The 15,131-nt window shown below is 62.1% G+C and overlaps 1 protein-coding gene across 1 annotated transcript in view; it reads left to right on the forward strand.

Annotated features, from left to right (window-relative positions):
- Positions 1 to 2,187: 2,187 nt before the first annotated feature.
- Positions 2,188 to 15,131, forward strand: part of NOTCH3 (notch receptor 3) — a 47,408-nt gene continuing 34,464 nt past the window's right edge. The window contains exons 1-2 of the mRNA XM_030545486.1: positions 2,188 to 2,409; positions 9,918 to 9,999. Of these exons, the coding sequence (XP_030401346.1) occupies positions 2,325 to 2,409; positions 9,918 to 9,999 (167 nt within the window). The 5' untranslated portion in view covers positions 2,188 to 2,324. The remainder of the gene's footprint in view (positions 2,410 to 9,917; positions 10,000 to 15,131) is intronic.

The following is a 15,131-nucleotide window of genomic DNA, read 5'->3' on the forward strand; positions in this document are numbered from 1 at the left end:
AGTGCGGGGCCCAATTTGAACAGTTTCGACAGGGCCCCGGCAGGGATGACTTAAAAAAAAAGAAACCCCACACATGTAAAAGAACACGTGGGGCTTGTACTCACCAGGTGGTGCTCTGAGTCTTCGGCGGCACTTCAGCAGTGGGTCCTTCACTCACTCCAGGTCTTCAGTGGCACTGAAGGACCCGCTGCTGAAGACCCAAAGTGCCACCAGGTGAGTAAAAATTAAAAAGGCGCCTCTAGCCAGGGAAGGGATTCTCATTGGGCGTGGGGCCGAATTGGTGGAATAGGCCTAAAGCCGGCCCTGCCAGCTAGGGCATGTATATGGGCCACGCTAGCAATAACTCCCACCAGTACCAGCACCTCGGAGAATCAAGAGCCCTAGTCTCTTTGTGATGGAGCAATCTCTTGGGGAGAGGGGCAGGGCAGCCCCTGTTCCCTCCTCAGGAGGCCACTCAGGCTGAGAATTGGGAGCAGGCAGCTAGCTGTCTGTCCCACATGCCGACCAGTAGGAATAGCAGTGAGCTGGGGAGCAGGCGGTGGTGGGTGGGATGCTGTGCCAGGGAGCAGGAGGCCTGGTGCTATTCATGCTCTGCCACTGAGTTACTGAAGGGCCTTGGGCAAGTCATTTCCCTTCCCTCCCACTGGATGGTATTTCTTGCTTCAGAGCTTGAGGGGAGTGGGGCCTGTGGCTTGCAGCTGGCTGTGAAGCCCTATCAAAGTGCAGTGGTAGTAGCGGGATTAGAGCCCCACCAGCCCTGTGCCCATTCCTCCAGAGAGGCTTCTACTGCCTGGGTTGCCCTAGTCAGACAGGACGGAGCTTCCCGGTATGTGATTGCCCAGGGAGGTTGCACATGAGCCTTGGCATGGCTGTGGCAGCCAGACCCAGGGGGTCAGGGTGCAGACGTTCACCCAGATGTAGATGAATCTTCAGGGCCTGATTTTCAGAGAGCTCAGTGCCCCTGAAAAGAGCCCCACAGCTCCTTAGCTCTGCCCCATATCCCATACCCCTTGGTCCCTTCATGTCCTCTTCCTCAAGTAGAATTCAAACTCCCTTCACCCTCACAATTTGCCTCCGCAATGACACCTGGCCTTCTGGAGCCTGGCAGAGCAGTGTCTGGGCTGAGCTGCCTTGGACTCTCCAGGAGCCCAGCTGTCTTGTCTGAATTGCCTTGAACTTTCCAGGAAAGCTCCATCCTGACAGGGCAGCATGAGGCCGAAGGCTCTGAGCTGACAATGTTACCAGTGTGGGCTCAGCAGGGCCCAACTCCAGCTGGAGATGGAGCAAGGGGGGACTCTGCACTGAGGAGGGGCAAGTGGCTCTCTCCAGCCCCTGAGCAGATGGGGCAAAGTAGCAGAACCCCCGAGATGCTAACCAGCCCCCCATCAACTCTCTCCAGTCCCCTTGGCTGGTTCTGTTCCAGCTGGGACTCAGTCAGTTCATCCAGGGTCTGTTCTGTTCCATCCCCCAGTCTGCCTAGCTCCCCCCAAATGCTAACAAAGCAGCAGGGATCCTGCCAGGGCTACAGCTGCCCCAGTGTGCGGACCCCACCAGTCGCCTTGGGTTGGAGTCGCCGGAAGCGGGGGTGGATGAGGGGCCGCCCCTCGCCACAGCCAGCCAGCGATGGAAACTTTCGCCTCCTTGGGGACTTGGATGCTCATAAAAAACAACCGCTTTTTTGGTCATGTTGGAGGGAGGATTCATGACTCTGTGGGAAAGGCCGAGGGTATGGGGTCTGAGCCAGCACATCCCTGACCCCAGAACACACCGCTGCTTGTGCCTCCTCCCCCACCCTGCTGGGTGGGGGGCAGGTTTGGACCCCCCTCCCCTGGGGAACCATTATCCGGTCGCTCAGAGATCTCCCAGCAGAGCCCCCCCATTGCACCCCGCTCCCTCCATAGTCATCTGTCCCCGGCAGCCCGAGCCCCACTGGGCGCCGCGGTACCCCCTTCTCCCCCCGCCTGCAGCGAGGGAGCCCGGTCAGGCCCACGCCACCTGCCGGCGCCAGCTCGGGCAGGGGAAGCTGGCTGCAGCCCGGAGCTGGGCCTGGCCGGGAGCGGGCTGGGTAGGAGGGAGGGGAGGGAAGGAGCGTGGGAGCCCGGGGAGGAGGAGGCCGGGCCCCGCCCCGCGCAGAGGAGGGGCGGCCGGGCCAGGACTCGAGTCGCTGCTGGCGGGGGAAGTTTCCCAGGGTCCGGGAGGGAGGCAGCCTGGCTGCGCTGGTGTCTGGATCTGGGGCGCGGGGATTTCGGCCCCGCCATGGATCTCTAGGGCGGGTGCGGCGGAGGAGCGGGGTCCGGGTCCGGGATCGCGAGCGGAACGGCGGGATGGGCTCGGGGGTCGGGTCCCGGGCGCTGCTGGGCGGCAGCCTCCTGGGCATCGCGCTGCTGGCGCAGCTGGGAGCCGGAGCAGGTAAGCGGGCAGGGGCAGGGGCGGGGGATCCCTTGCGGAGGGCGCGCCGGCTGTGGGAGTTGTGGTCTGGAGAACTGGAGCAGGGATCGCGGCAGCTGTGAGTGCCAGGGGACCCTCGCCCCCGGCTATCTCTTGTTGCTCAGTCCGTTGTTGGGGCAGTTTCGGGGACCCTGTTGTTGAGGGGTCCTCTCTTGGTGTTTGGGGGTCCTGGCAATATTGGGGACCCCAGGTTGGCGTTCGGGTGGGGTGTCTGGTGCCGTCGGGAAGGGGGGCGACGTGATCTGGTCCCCTCACTTTCTCTTTACAAACTTTGCGAAAGTTTTTTTTTTTTGCGCGGCAGGGGGCGGGGGTTCAAAGCCAGGAATCCGCCGCGCGCCCCAATGATGCGGGCTCTCACGGCAGGGATCAGCGGCTGAATAAGGGGCTCAGGACGGGGACGGCTCCGTCCAACTTGGGAACCACTTGTAACGCGTCTCTTGTGCGCTCCCCCCTGCCCGAGCCCCCTCCCCTGTCTGCGCTGGGGGGAGGGGGCCGGCCCTGTGTCCCAGAGCACAAAGAAAATACTTAATCATTGTATAATCCCCGCTTGGGGGAGGGGGCTGGGCTGGGCTGGGAGTTCGCAGGCACTGATTTGAGGCTGCGGGGAACAATCCTGCGCTCCTCTTCTTTCACTATTGACTAGAAGTAAACTTTCCTCGCAGCCTGAGCCAGCCAGCCTGGGAGCGTGGGGGAACCTGGAGCTGGAGCGCGGATCCGGCTTCCCCAGCCGGCGCCTTCCCCCTTGCCGCCCTTCCCCCTCTGTGGTCGCGGCCTTCTGCCCATGAAGTCCGCACGAGCCAGGCGCAGAGCGTGGGGGCATCCCATTGCATTGTGGTGGGGGCTGTACGGGGGGGCTCGTGGGTGAGTTGGGGTGGGGGGAGCAGGGACCCGGGGGTTTAGCTGCGATTGCCATGAACCGGCTTCCGGGGGGCGCTGGCTTACATTTGATGGCATTTTTGTTGCGGTTCAGTGTGTGGAATTGTGGGGGGGCTGATGTCCTGCACAGATGCTCCAGCAGCTGTTTTGACTCCGTCTCTTCCCAGCCCCGGATGCTCAAACTTTTTGTGTTGGAAAGTAAATCTGAGGCGCCATCCTGGGGCACTCCCAGACCTTCCCCGGGCTGGGCTCCCTGCTTCTTCACAGAGCTGGGGCGTTGGGGCAGGGCACCCGCTGGCTAAGAAGCACTGAGGAGGCGGGGAGAGAACTTCAAAACGATTACCCAGCTCCGCATTGGGCCTGCTGGGATCTGGCCTCCCCTGGCTCTGCTGGGCAAGTGGCAAACTCAGCAAGAGTCTGGGAGCCCAGCTGGTCAGCCAGTGGCCCCCTCACCCTCCAGTGAGTGTGAGCTGGGACTTGAGGTGATGCATCTGGGAGATAAGATGATTTAATTGCGTGTCCTGCACCGACTTGCTAGTGCACAGCAATGCGCCAGTGATGAGAGAACTGCTGTGAAAGGTAAATACAGCGCAGGGTTATTATTCAGCGTGGGTTTCACTCGCCCATGAAGCTGCTGGACTGGTTTGTGCGGCTTGGGGAGGCCAGCCTGCTGCCTGCGCTCCCAGCTAGCGCATGGGAACACATGTGGATGGGCCCAGGGTCTGTGGGATGGCTGCTGCTGCTGCAGGTTGTGGATGCCCTGAAGTATAACCCCCTTCACCCCCCTTGCTGCCTGGCTGGACATAGACCAGCATTGTTCTTGTTGAGCAACTCGCTGCATTGCGGGAGTCCCGCCGTGCTGTTCGTTCCTGAGCAGCGCGTGGCCCCATGGCTAGACAGGGGTCTGGCCACTCTGCTCGCGCACATACTGCTGGTGCCAACCCCCCGTTGCAGGAACTTGGAGGTCTCTGTCCTGGAGCCAGGAACCAGCCTCTGGATGCACCCAGACAGTGTCCTCACTAGGGATAGCCGCTACAGCGAGTGAGGCAGAGGCCTTCGCAGCTCCAACTGCTTGGGGGCTGGGCAAGGGCTGGGAGGCCTTGGGCTCAGCTCAGGTCTCTTCTGGGTAAATTCTTGTTTTGGGCGGTAGTAGCGGAAATTAGGTTATGGGGGTGTGGATTATTCCCCCTCCTGGTGTGTGTGGGGGAGTGGCCCAGTCCCCCCTGCCAGTCCCTGGGAGGCGGCAGCTTGGTCCTTCTGTCTGGGAGGATGTGCTCCCAGGGGTGGTGGGAAGTGGCCTGATCCCCCACCATCCCGGGGATGTGGTCCCTGACAGGCAGCAGCCTGGTCCTCCTGTCTGGGGGGATGAGCTCCCAGGTGGGGGGTGGGGGACCGTCCCAGTCCCCTGTTCTGGGGTTGAGGTCTTGTGGAGGGCAACAGCGTAGCTCCCATCCTGAGTATGAGGTCCTCCTACCTTTGCAAAGTCTCCTGCTTTCTAGGACTTTCCCTGGTTGATTTTAGTCACCCCTTGTTTAACCTCCCCCTTCCTCCAGAGCAGCCTGGCTCCCAGAAAGCTGGCTTCTCTGTGCCCTGCTGCAGCAGCATGGGCTCCCTGGAGCACGATGGTTTATGTGGGACCCGGCTGGTTCGTGGCCAGGCTCCCCATGTTGCCCCCTAAGCGAAGGGGTTGGTGGGGGTGGCTGCCCCTGTGGGCCCTGTGGAATGAGGTGAGGACAGGAATTGGGTGGCAGGCAATGGCTCCATGGTGCTGGCCCCCTTCTGGGCACTGGCCTCTGTCATTCACCCACAGACAGTGTGGGACCCTGCCCCTCCCCAGCGCTGGCTATTCCCAGGAGCGCTCAGAGCCGCAGCAGCTGCCTCCCCTCCAGATGCATGAGAGGGCCGGCTGGCTGGGCCATTCACTGGTCTGCCCCTTTCTTCCCCACACTGTGTTGCTAGCCTGTGAACAAAGCGGCCAGGCAGCTGGAGAGCTGTGGAATCTGGAGAGGGCCCTGGAGCCGCCTGAACAATCACACTGGCTAATCCGGTTGTAAACACTCCTCCCATAGAGCTGCTGGCTGCAGCAACAGGGAGACCCAGGGACCCAACTGGCCAGGGAGGAGTGGGGCTGGGGGGCCCACATGCCCCAGCACAGCCAGCACAGGCCATGGTCTCCTGCCCAGCAGGACAGTGTGGACCTGTTCTCAGGGGCTCTCTGCCTGGCTAGTGAGCCCCCTCCCCTGCTGCCTTGCAGACTGCATAGCTTTCCCCAGGACAGCATCCAAATGTGCCCCAGAATCAGGGCCTGAACCTGCTCGTCCACCCAGGATGGAGACCAGGAATCCTGGGGCTGGTGATGTCTCCCGAGCCCCCCTCCACTCATGGGTTTTTAGCAACACTGACCCCTTCCCCTGCCATGGGGAGAGTGAGGGGCAGGTGAGCCTCCCTGGGCCCTGCTGGGGGTGCCAGTTGCACCGAAGGGTGCCTAATGGGGCCAGTGGTGGGGGTCCGGATACTGGGCTTGGACTGCACCTTGGAAGTGACAGGTCCTGTCTCCCACTCTCACCATCCCCGCATGAGTCAGTCCCCCTGCTCTGGGCTGAGTCACAGAGGCCCCGACTCTCCCAAGCCAACCACTTGGCGCTGAATTGGCTGCACTGTTGGGGCAGGGGCAGTTGGCTGTGTCTGCCAGTCCAGAGGAGCCAGCTCCGCTATCCTGCGATGATCAGTTCTGGTCCATTCGTGGGTCCTTGGCTGGCAGGAGCAGTCCTTCCCCTGCCCTGGGGAGTGGGGGAGTTGCAGCAATGGGATCCCTGACTGAACAGCCTGGGGTGCTGGCTGAACCCTTCCTGGGGCCCTGAGCTTCTCATGAGGCTTCACAAATGCCAGAGAGGAGGCAGGTTGGGGCTACTTCTGCACCAGCAGAGATGACTCCGAGAGGGCAAGTGACTGGCCCAGTCATTGGCAGAGCTGAGGGTAGAACCCCTGGCTGCCTCACCTTCCCCTTGTTCATTCCTCTCTGGGTGGCTCTGGATCCTGTGTTCTGCTTGACAATGTACATTGGGCTGGCTTGGCCCCTGAGGTGCTGTTTCAGGCAGTTGGGAGTCCCTGGGCTGACTGTGGCTGTCGGGTCCCTGCCTCACTGCGCTAGCTTAAGTGGTCCTGCGTGGCTGCCTGTGGTCAGGATCCCAGGGCACTGGGGCTGCTGGGCAGCATGGGCCGGGGTGGGAGACACTGTAGGTATGTGCCCTGCCTTGCCTGGCATACCTGTCAGGAAAGCTTGCCAGCCCCTAATGCTGAGGGGTGAGGGGCTGTGTCCCAGCATGCACTGCCCCTGTCTCAGCTGTGGGGGGCGGGGGAATACGGGTGCTGGGGCTGGGCCAGGTGTGTGTCAGCAGAGTGCCTCCCTCAGTGCCTGTGAGCTCCCAGGGCTCAGTGCTGAGCCCCTCACTGCTCGCAGCACCTTGCCTGCAGGGGCTGATGGGAGACTGTGCCTCAGGCTGCCGGAGTGAGAAGCTGGCAGGGAGTGGGGTGGGTGGCTTGTGTTGGCAGCAGCTGTGTGTTCTGAGCACAGGTCGGGGTTCCTGTGTGTGAAGATATTCCACTTTGGACACAGGACTTGGGGGAGGTGTGGGGGGTTGTTCTGTGACTCACCCCCTTAGGAATCCCAGAGCCCTCCGGGGCAGCAGAGCTTCCAGGATCATCCTGTCTTACCCTACCTTTGGCAGTGTGAACTCCCCCAGCGTTCCCACAGCCTCTTATCTCCACTGTCTTTTAATTTCTGCAGTGATGGGGCCTTGACTGCTGCTGGGTTTATATTTTTTGGGGGGAGGGAAGTGGGCACTAGTGGGTTAGAATTGGGGGGGAGGGGCTGGCAGTCAGGACTCCTGGGTTCTGTCCCTGGCTTTGGGAAGGAAGTGGGGGCTAGTGGATTAGAGTGACTGGCAGTCAGGACTCCTGGATTCTCTCCCAGCTGTGCCACTGACTCACTGGGTGACTTTAGGCAGCTCCCTTCCTATCTCTATGCCTTAGTTTCCTGTCCGTGCTCTCTTTGGAGGGCTGTGCATGCTGAGGGTTCCCCATTGCACTTCCCATTAGGCCTCCCTGCAGATGGGGAGTTGGAGCTGGCACTCAAGGGGTTAATGTTCTGGGGACCCCCCTCTCCCCCTTCTCACTCTAGGCTGGAAGAAGTTAGGGCTCTTCTTAAAACTCTGCCCCCTCCGCTGCTGGGCCTGCCCTGGGTATCACACTGGGGAGCGGGGGGCCCTCTCATCGCACGTATCTCAGTGTGGAACAGGCCCCCGCTCCACTGTGGGGGCACGACTGGGTTTGCTGCTCCCCAGACACATCTGTGCCTGACAGGCGGGGGGTTCCATGGGGGACCAAGCCGCCGCCTGGCACCTGGGACAGCCCCGCCAGCTACCCAGGAGAATGAGCCTCTCAGCATCTCGTCCCCCTCCCCCAAAGCTGCTGCGCCTGGGGCCCCTCATGGGGCTGGGGTTTGGCATCAAGGGCAAAGGAGCCCAGGGATCAGGGTATGTGTGGTGGAGCTGTCTAAACCTCATGCCATCCCTTCAGTTGCAGCCGTGTGTGGGGAGGGAGCCGGCTGAGCAAATTCCACTGCAGTACTGGCTCTGGGGGCTGGAGTGGGGGAGAGGGGCGGGGGCGGGGGCAGCATTGTCTCTGGGAGCTGATCTGTGTGCTGGGCACGCAGCGCGCTCCAAGTGGGTCTGGAGGAAATGGCTGGTGGGGGAAGGAGTGAAGCCCCTGAGCCCTACGTGGCCTGTGGGGCCCAGGCTCGGCCTCCTCTCTCTCTCTGTATGGGGGAGGGGAGGGGGCTGTTGGGTTTGTGCCTCGTCCTGCTCCCCAGCCATGGAAAACTGCTGCTGGGGTTTTCTTTTGGGATTGGCTCCTTCATAGGGCCTGGAACTGCAGCCCCAGGGGCATAGAGATGTTTAAACCCCATTTATTCAGGGGGCCAGTCCATCTGGGGGGGCTGGGACCAGCCCACCCTACCCTTCCAGTGAGTACCATTAGAAGCCCAAGCATTGGCCCATGAGGCGGTTGTGGGGTGTCTCTAGTTTGCCCCCCCCCATGCTAGCCCAGCTGCAGGCAAAGCTGCCCAGGGGTATGGAAGGGGAGAGGGCTCACAGGGCTGGGTGTACTGGTTCCTCGACCCTAGATTGGGTCCAGCCAGGGCTGGCAGCTGGTCACTGTCATCCTGGCACAGGGTCTCACTGTTCCTGGGGAGGCTTCTTCAGGAGCCTGTGGGGCTTGGCAGAGCTGGGGTTGCCCTGGGCAACAGGTCCCCGTGCTGGGGGTTGAGGGGGGCTGTCTGAGTCAGTCTCCCTCAGAGTGACCCTCCATCCCCAGGCTGTGGGAGCCTTGCACTCAGAGTGGAGGCAGAGGGCTGGGCTGGACTGGCTGTAGGATGAGCGGTGAGTGGAGGTTCCTGGCTTGTTTGTCAGGGAGTTGTGGGGCCTCAAGATGCTGTAACACCCAGGAGGGTGCAGTCTCAATCCCCTCCCAGCTGTGCTGCTCTGTCCCCTACATGTGGGGCCGAGGCCCCCAGCTCTGTTTTGCCTGTAGCCCTTTACTGCCTGGCATGGCCCAGCCTCCTTGGCAGGGTCTGAGCCGAGGTCCGAGCTTGCAGGCTACTGCTGTATGAGGGGCCCGGGAAGGGGCAGAGATTAGCAGGGCAGGTCCCTGGACACTTGATGAAGACACTGGCTGTGCTCTGAGGCTCTGACAGGCCCTGCTCTCTCTCTGGGGTCCTGGTGGCCTGGGACCATGTGCCACAGGGCAGAAGGTTCTGGGAGCAGGAGCTCTGGGAGCTGACTGCTGTTCCCTTGGTCCCGGGGGTGCGAGGCCCTAGCATCTGACTGGAACCTGCAGGTTGTGCCCAGAGCCCTGGAAACTCCTTCCCCCCCTCGTGCTGGATGGCACTGGGGGCTGGTGGTGGTGGAGTCACACAGACCTTTCCTAGGCTCATTGGTAGGGGGCACCCCCAAGTTAAACTTCCTAGTCATACATGGAACTTGTCTGTCAGCTGCCCTCCTGGTTTGTGGTGTGTGTGTCTTCCCTTTGCCTGCTGCTGCTGGGATGAAACTTTCCCCATGCAACTTCAGTACCAGTGTCAGTGTGGCGTTGACTCTGAAGCCTAATGATGGCTGTTTAAATCCCAGCCCTGATAGCAGCATTGCTGTTGATCATTTAAGGGTGGGGCTTGGGTTATGGGCAGGGTCCTGCCACATCCATCCAGTTTATGGGGTGCTCTGATGTTCCCTGGGACTTGCCCTGAACAGTGTGCTCTAAGCCAGATGGGTGATGGACCAGGGACCATCTGGGTGGGGCAGGGGAACAGGGAGACAGGGAAGCAAAGAGCAGCTGCTGTCAGGGGTTGCTGCTAGGAAGCCCCTGGATCCCAGTGCCCTGATGCCCCTTTCTTGGTGCAGCTGGCATGGCCAGTGACTGAGCTGGTCTCCCCACTGAGGGGCTGAGTGCGAGGGAGTTCTGCATGGGGATGGGGACAGGGAGGTGAGGGGTCCACTCCTTTGTGGTCTAATGGGCTCCCTCCCGCTCTCTCCCTGCAGCCGTGCAGTGTCTGGAAGGCTCCATGCCCTGTGAGAATGGCGGCCAGTGCATCCTCTACTCCAACGGGAAGGCAGCCTGCGTGTAAGTGACCCCCTACCCTGCAGGTTGGGATCCATGCCCACTGCCATCCAGCACGGGGCTGTGGGCAAGACGGGCTCCATGGTGGTGGAGTGTTGCTCACAGGCTGCGGGGGGAGGGGGTGGGCTTTCCCACCCTCTCTCCCTGGGGTGAGGGGATGGGCAGGTCTGAACCAGCAGGAACTAGAGGCCTGGGACTGGGTTAGCAGGAGGGAGGGTGGTTCCCGGCAGTGCAGCCATAAGGAGTAAGGGCAGCCTGGCCCAGTGGTTCAGCCGTCCCAGGCCAGGTTCTGGAGCACTGTGTTTTGTTCCTGTCTCTGCCCCTGCCCCCATGTTGCTGTGCCTCCCTTGATGTATGCCCTTGGCTGGGGGCCTGCATAGCCCCGTTACCGTGCCTGGGATGGCCCTGCCCCAAGGAGCTGGTGGTGATTGGGGAGTGCCAGCCAGCGGGGCGGGGGGAGGGGTGTCATGGCACCAAGCCCCAGTTGCTGCTCTGCTCAGTGGAGCTGGAAGAGCTGCCTGGGGGTAGGAAACTCCGGCAGGGCAGAGGGTCAGGGCTGGGGGATGTGGGGAGCAGCCACTTATTGTGAGGTAGCCTCTTGCCTGTGCCTTGTGGCGCCTGGGAAGGGATGCAGCAGAAGGGACCCTTGCCAGGCCAAGGGAGGGGAGTCACACCCTGCTGGTGCTGTGAGCATGTGGGAGGGGCTAGGGGTTGCCCTGAGCTGATGGGAGTGGGGTATGCTTGGGGCAGAGTGAGGGGGTTATAAGAGTGCGGGGGATGGGGTGGATCTGTTTCCATGTGGAATGAGGAATGTCAGCAGCCAGGCAGTGGGCAACTCACTCTGACTCTGGAGGCCTGACTGTTGGGTGTGACCCCTCCTGTCCCTCAGGCCCCGCGCTGGTGAGGGGAACGTGGGGTGATGCTTGTTGACACAGGGGGCAGGAGAAAGGGCTTCCAGCTGGGGTCGGATGAGCTGGGAGGGCGGCTGCAGAAGAGGTGAATCTTGTGCCTGGGGGGGGGCTAGTGGAGGACAGAGTGACAAAGTGCCTGGATGTTTTCTTTGGGACTCCCTGGGCGGAGAACTGACGCCCTGGGGCTCACATCCTCTGGCCCTCTCCCCTGCCCGCCCCTACTGGCAAAGGGGCTGAGATCTGCCTACCCTTATTTCCTCCCTGGGGTGGCTGTTGCAATCCCAGATTGCAGAGCAGTGTTAGCAGTGCGCTGGCCGCCTGCGACTCCCCACTTTCTGGCGGGGTGTGGGGCTGAGCTCCTTCTGCCCGGCCTCCTTCCTAGAGTCTCCCAGACAGGGGGCCTCTTCAGGAGGGGGCCGTGGAGTCATTTGATCCCAGCGACTGTAGACAGCTCTTGGAAAGGAAGCAGCTGCTGATCTGCAGAGCTGGGTGGCGGGGGATGTGAGACCCAGGCTGCGTCCGGAGCTGAGCTGACCCCATCAGGCTAGGGTGACTGGGCTGACCCCCTTCCCCAGCCCCCATTGGAGCAGCTGGCCCGCATGGGAGAGGCCAGGAAGGAGTGTGCTGAGTTTCCTGGTTCTCAGCCCTGTGTGCGGGAGCACCCGAAGAGAGGCTGTTTGTCTCCCTGGCCCTGGCTGGACCACCGGGGAAGGGGCTGACGGGGGTCCCAGCCTGGCCAGGTGCTTTCCCTGGTGGGGATGCTATAAAGGCCATATGGGGGGACCCAGGAACTCCAGCTGCTGGTGGGGAGGGGGCTGGGAACAAAGGGAAGGCGGCATTGGGCCATGGCAGCTCCTGCCGTGCCTGGGCCCACTCGGTCAGTGTGGATGGGAGATGGGTTTGGAATGGCAATTGCCACTTCTGTCGTGCTGTGTCACCTGACAGGTTTGCAGAGCCCTAGCGATCCAGCAGCAAGGGGCTGGAGCTGACTAGCCTGGGGTGCTTCAGTGAATGTCATCACCCTGCTTCATGGGAGCAGAGCTGGGGATAGAACCCAGGAATCCTGACTCCTAGTGCCCCTGCTCTAACCACTAGACCCTGCCATCTCTGAGCCCAGTAATGACTTTCTCTGTGAATCACTTCCATTTTCTTCCAGCGTCTGACTCTGCAGTGCGAGCTCTGGTGGTGGGGGCTGCCAGTGGAGCAAGGCAGGCTGATTATTTGGGAATTCTCTCTCCAGGGCAGGGCTCCAGGCCCTGATGCTGGGGAGTTGGAACCAGATGGGGCTGAGCCCTGGAGACTGGGTGAAGGGGGCCTCGGCAGCTCTTGGCAGTCTCTCTGCAGAGCCATCTCTGACCTGTAACCCAGGTTGTAGGTTCCAGGCGGAAGTGGTTGGAGCCTGATGGGGGCAGCGGCTGGCTCTGTACGGGTAGCCTGGGTGGCCCTGTGCCCACCACTTCCTGCCGAGTGAGCCAGGAATAGCTGAATAGTTTCTGTGCTGTGCCCTTGCCCGGTCCCCGCTGCCCCTAGTGCCAGGCCATGGCACAGCGGCCTTGCAGGCAGGTGCCGGAGCTCGGAGCTCGCAGTAGCAGGTTCCCGTCTCCTTGCTGCCTGCGTTGGAATGCCAGACAGGTGGATGGGCCTCCTGCTGCCCCGCCCCGAACAGGTGAATCACCGGCTGTGGCGCTGCCTGGCCTGGAGCAGGAGTAGGATCTGGATGGGGCCTTGCTGCCTGGCCACTGGAAATCGTGGGCTGGAGTGTGGGACTGGAGCACCAGCTGAATGCTGACCTGGCCCAGTGCAAGAACAAACACAGTGCCCCCAGCTCCCTGCCCCATCTTACTGGAACAGGCTCCTGTCTGCATGCTGGGTTCTTGATGCTCTGGAGACAGTCCCCCAGTGCTGTGGGAGAATCGGGGAGGGGGCAGAGAGGATTGGGTGTGGGGGGCAGGAGGTGTATGGCAGGGCCACTGAGGATCAGGGAGTGGGAAGGGCGGGAGGGGAGCAGTGGAGGGCAGAGAAGGTCAGTGGAGGGGTGGAAGGGGCACAGCAGAAGCAGAGATGATTGGAGATGGGGGCAGAAATGAGCAGCCGGGGTGGGTAGGAGAGGCATGGTGAGGTGCAGAGGGGAGGAGCAGCCAACGGAGGGGGGACTGGAGAGGGGCAGAGAGGAGTGGCCAAGAGGGTGGGAGCAGGGAGAGAGGAACAGTGCGGGGGCATGAGGGGGCAGCTGGGAGGGCAGAGAGGAGCATTGGGGGGGGCGTGGCACAGGGGACATTCAGGAGGACAGCTAGGAGTGGCCAGGGGGTGGGGAGCAGAGAGAAAAGGCCAGGGGGGATAAGAGGGGGATGGGGCAGAGAGGAGCAGCTCTGGGGCAGAAGGGAGGCAGGGGGTAGAGAGGGGTGGCCAGGGCGACAGGACGGGAGCGACAGGGAGCAGAGAGGCACAGCCGGGCAGGCAGGAAGGGGGCAGGGGACAGAGGGAAGCCAGGGAGGCAGGATGGGCGTGGCAGAGAGGAGTGACCAGGGGGCTCTCCCTGCCGTTTGGCTCAGCATGGTGCTGATGCTGCTGGAACCTGTCGAACGGGTTGGAACTGGCTCAGGGAGGGCTGGAAGGAGGAGAAACGTATCTCCATCCTAGTGCCAGAAATCCTTCCCCCTCCCCTCCCAGTATGCTGGGCCCCATGGGCCCTACTGTGCCAGCCTGGAGATGGGTTTGTCACCTGGGTCCCTTTGCGAGGCGCCCTCGGGGTGAGAAGGGGGGGCTAGTTTAGTCTGGATTGTGCTCGCCCAGGCGCCGCAGGAGGGGGCACCAAATGAACATGGGAGTTGGAGAAGTGGAGAGGTGGGGGACAGGATTGGAGCAGGGGCTGATGGGAGATGGGGTGAGGGGAGTGAGGATGGATGCGGGAGGGGGCTGCTGGGGAATGCATGTGGGACGATGGAATTGGAACAGGGAGGTGAGGTCAGGGAGTGCAACAGAGTCCATTGGGGGATGGGAGGGGGCACATGCCAGGATAGCCCCCATCTGCCAGGTGAAGGGGCATTCTGGGCGCAGAAGGGCAGTGTGGTCTGGTGGTCAGAGCAATGGGAGGCGGGCTGGGAGTCAGGACTCCTGGGTTCTATCCTCTAAAGCTGACTCTGCCTCCTGCGGCTGGGAGGTATGGGGGGAAGTTGTGCCGCCGTGCGCTCTCGTGCCCAGGGGCGTCCCATCCCTCCAGGAGTGGGTGCCTGAGGCAGCCGCCGGGGTGACTCATGGGGTGATGTGGCAGTGGAGCCGCTGAGTCACCGCCCCATGGAGCAGGCTGGATGCCGGCTCCACTCCCCAGACATGAGCAGGCAGGAGCACTGCCAAGGGGCTGGGAAGGGGGCTGCTTCCCAGCGTGGGAGCCTGGCTCTGCCTGCAGGGGAGGGAGCTGCCTGGTGCTGGGATACAGGGCCCTGCTCCCCTTCTGCTTCCTGCCACAGGGACGCCTGTCCCCACATCTCCTTTCCCTTTCCAGGAGTTGAGTGGGTGGATAGATGGGGTGGGAAGCTCTGCCAACCCCAGCTCTGCACTCAGGGTGCCCTCCCCCACACACATGCAGGGAGAGGGGAGTTGGCATCTCACCAAGTGCTGTTGGAGGGAGCCCAAAATGGAGTAAGCAGGATGGGGATGGGGGTCCACAGGGCATTCCTGGTCTGTACTGGGGCCAGTGGAGCTGCCCATGTCACTGCTTGGGGGGCTGTGGCCTAATCTGGTCGGTGACATTTGCCATGACTGTAGCTGAGGCAGGCGTAACCATTTGCAGGCTCCAGGGCACAAGGGTCAGGCAGGGACCAGCACACCAGGGGATGGGGAGGGGGTGGAGTTCCTACAGGCAGTATTGGTCAGTGGGTCTGAGCCTGGTGTAGGGGGGTTATGGTCTAGATGGTCCCATGGCTCCCATCTGGTCCAGTGGGGCAGGAGAGAAGGGCTACAAGGCTGGATGGGCCTGTGGGTCTGGCAGGCAGGGGGGATCTGGTCTGCTCTGTCTATCTCCTCACCATCCCTCTCCTCCACCCTGTCTGTGCCCCCAGCACCATGTGTGCTCTAGCACCGCGCTGCCCTCTCTTCTTCCCTTGTTGGACCAAGCCCCCAGCTCTGTGGGGTAGGGCTTGAGTCCCCCAGAAGGGCCCAGCACTCTGGGGAGCTGGTGTAATTCCAGACCTGGACAGAATCCCTGCTGTCCTGTGGTACCTGCCT

The sequence above is a fragment of the Gopherus evgoodei genome, unplaced genomic scaffold (assembly GCF_007399415.2).
Source record: "Gopherus evgoodei ecotype Sinaloan lineage unplaced genomic scaffold, rGopEvg1_v1.p scaffold_37_arrow_ctg1, whole genome shotgun sequence".
Lineage (NCBI taxonomy): Eukaryota > Metazoa > Chordata > Testudines > Testudinidae > Gopherus > Gopherus evgoodei.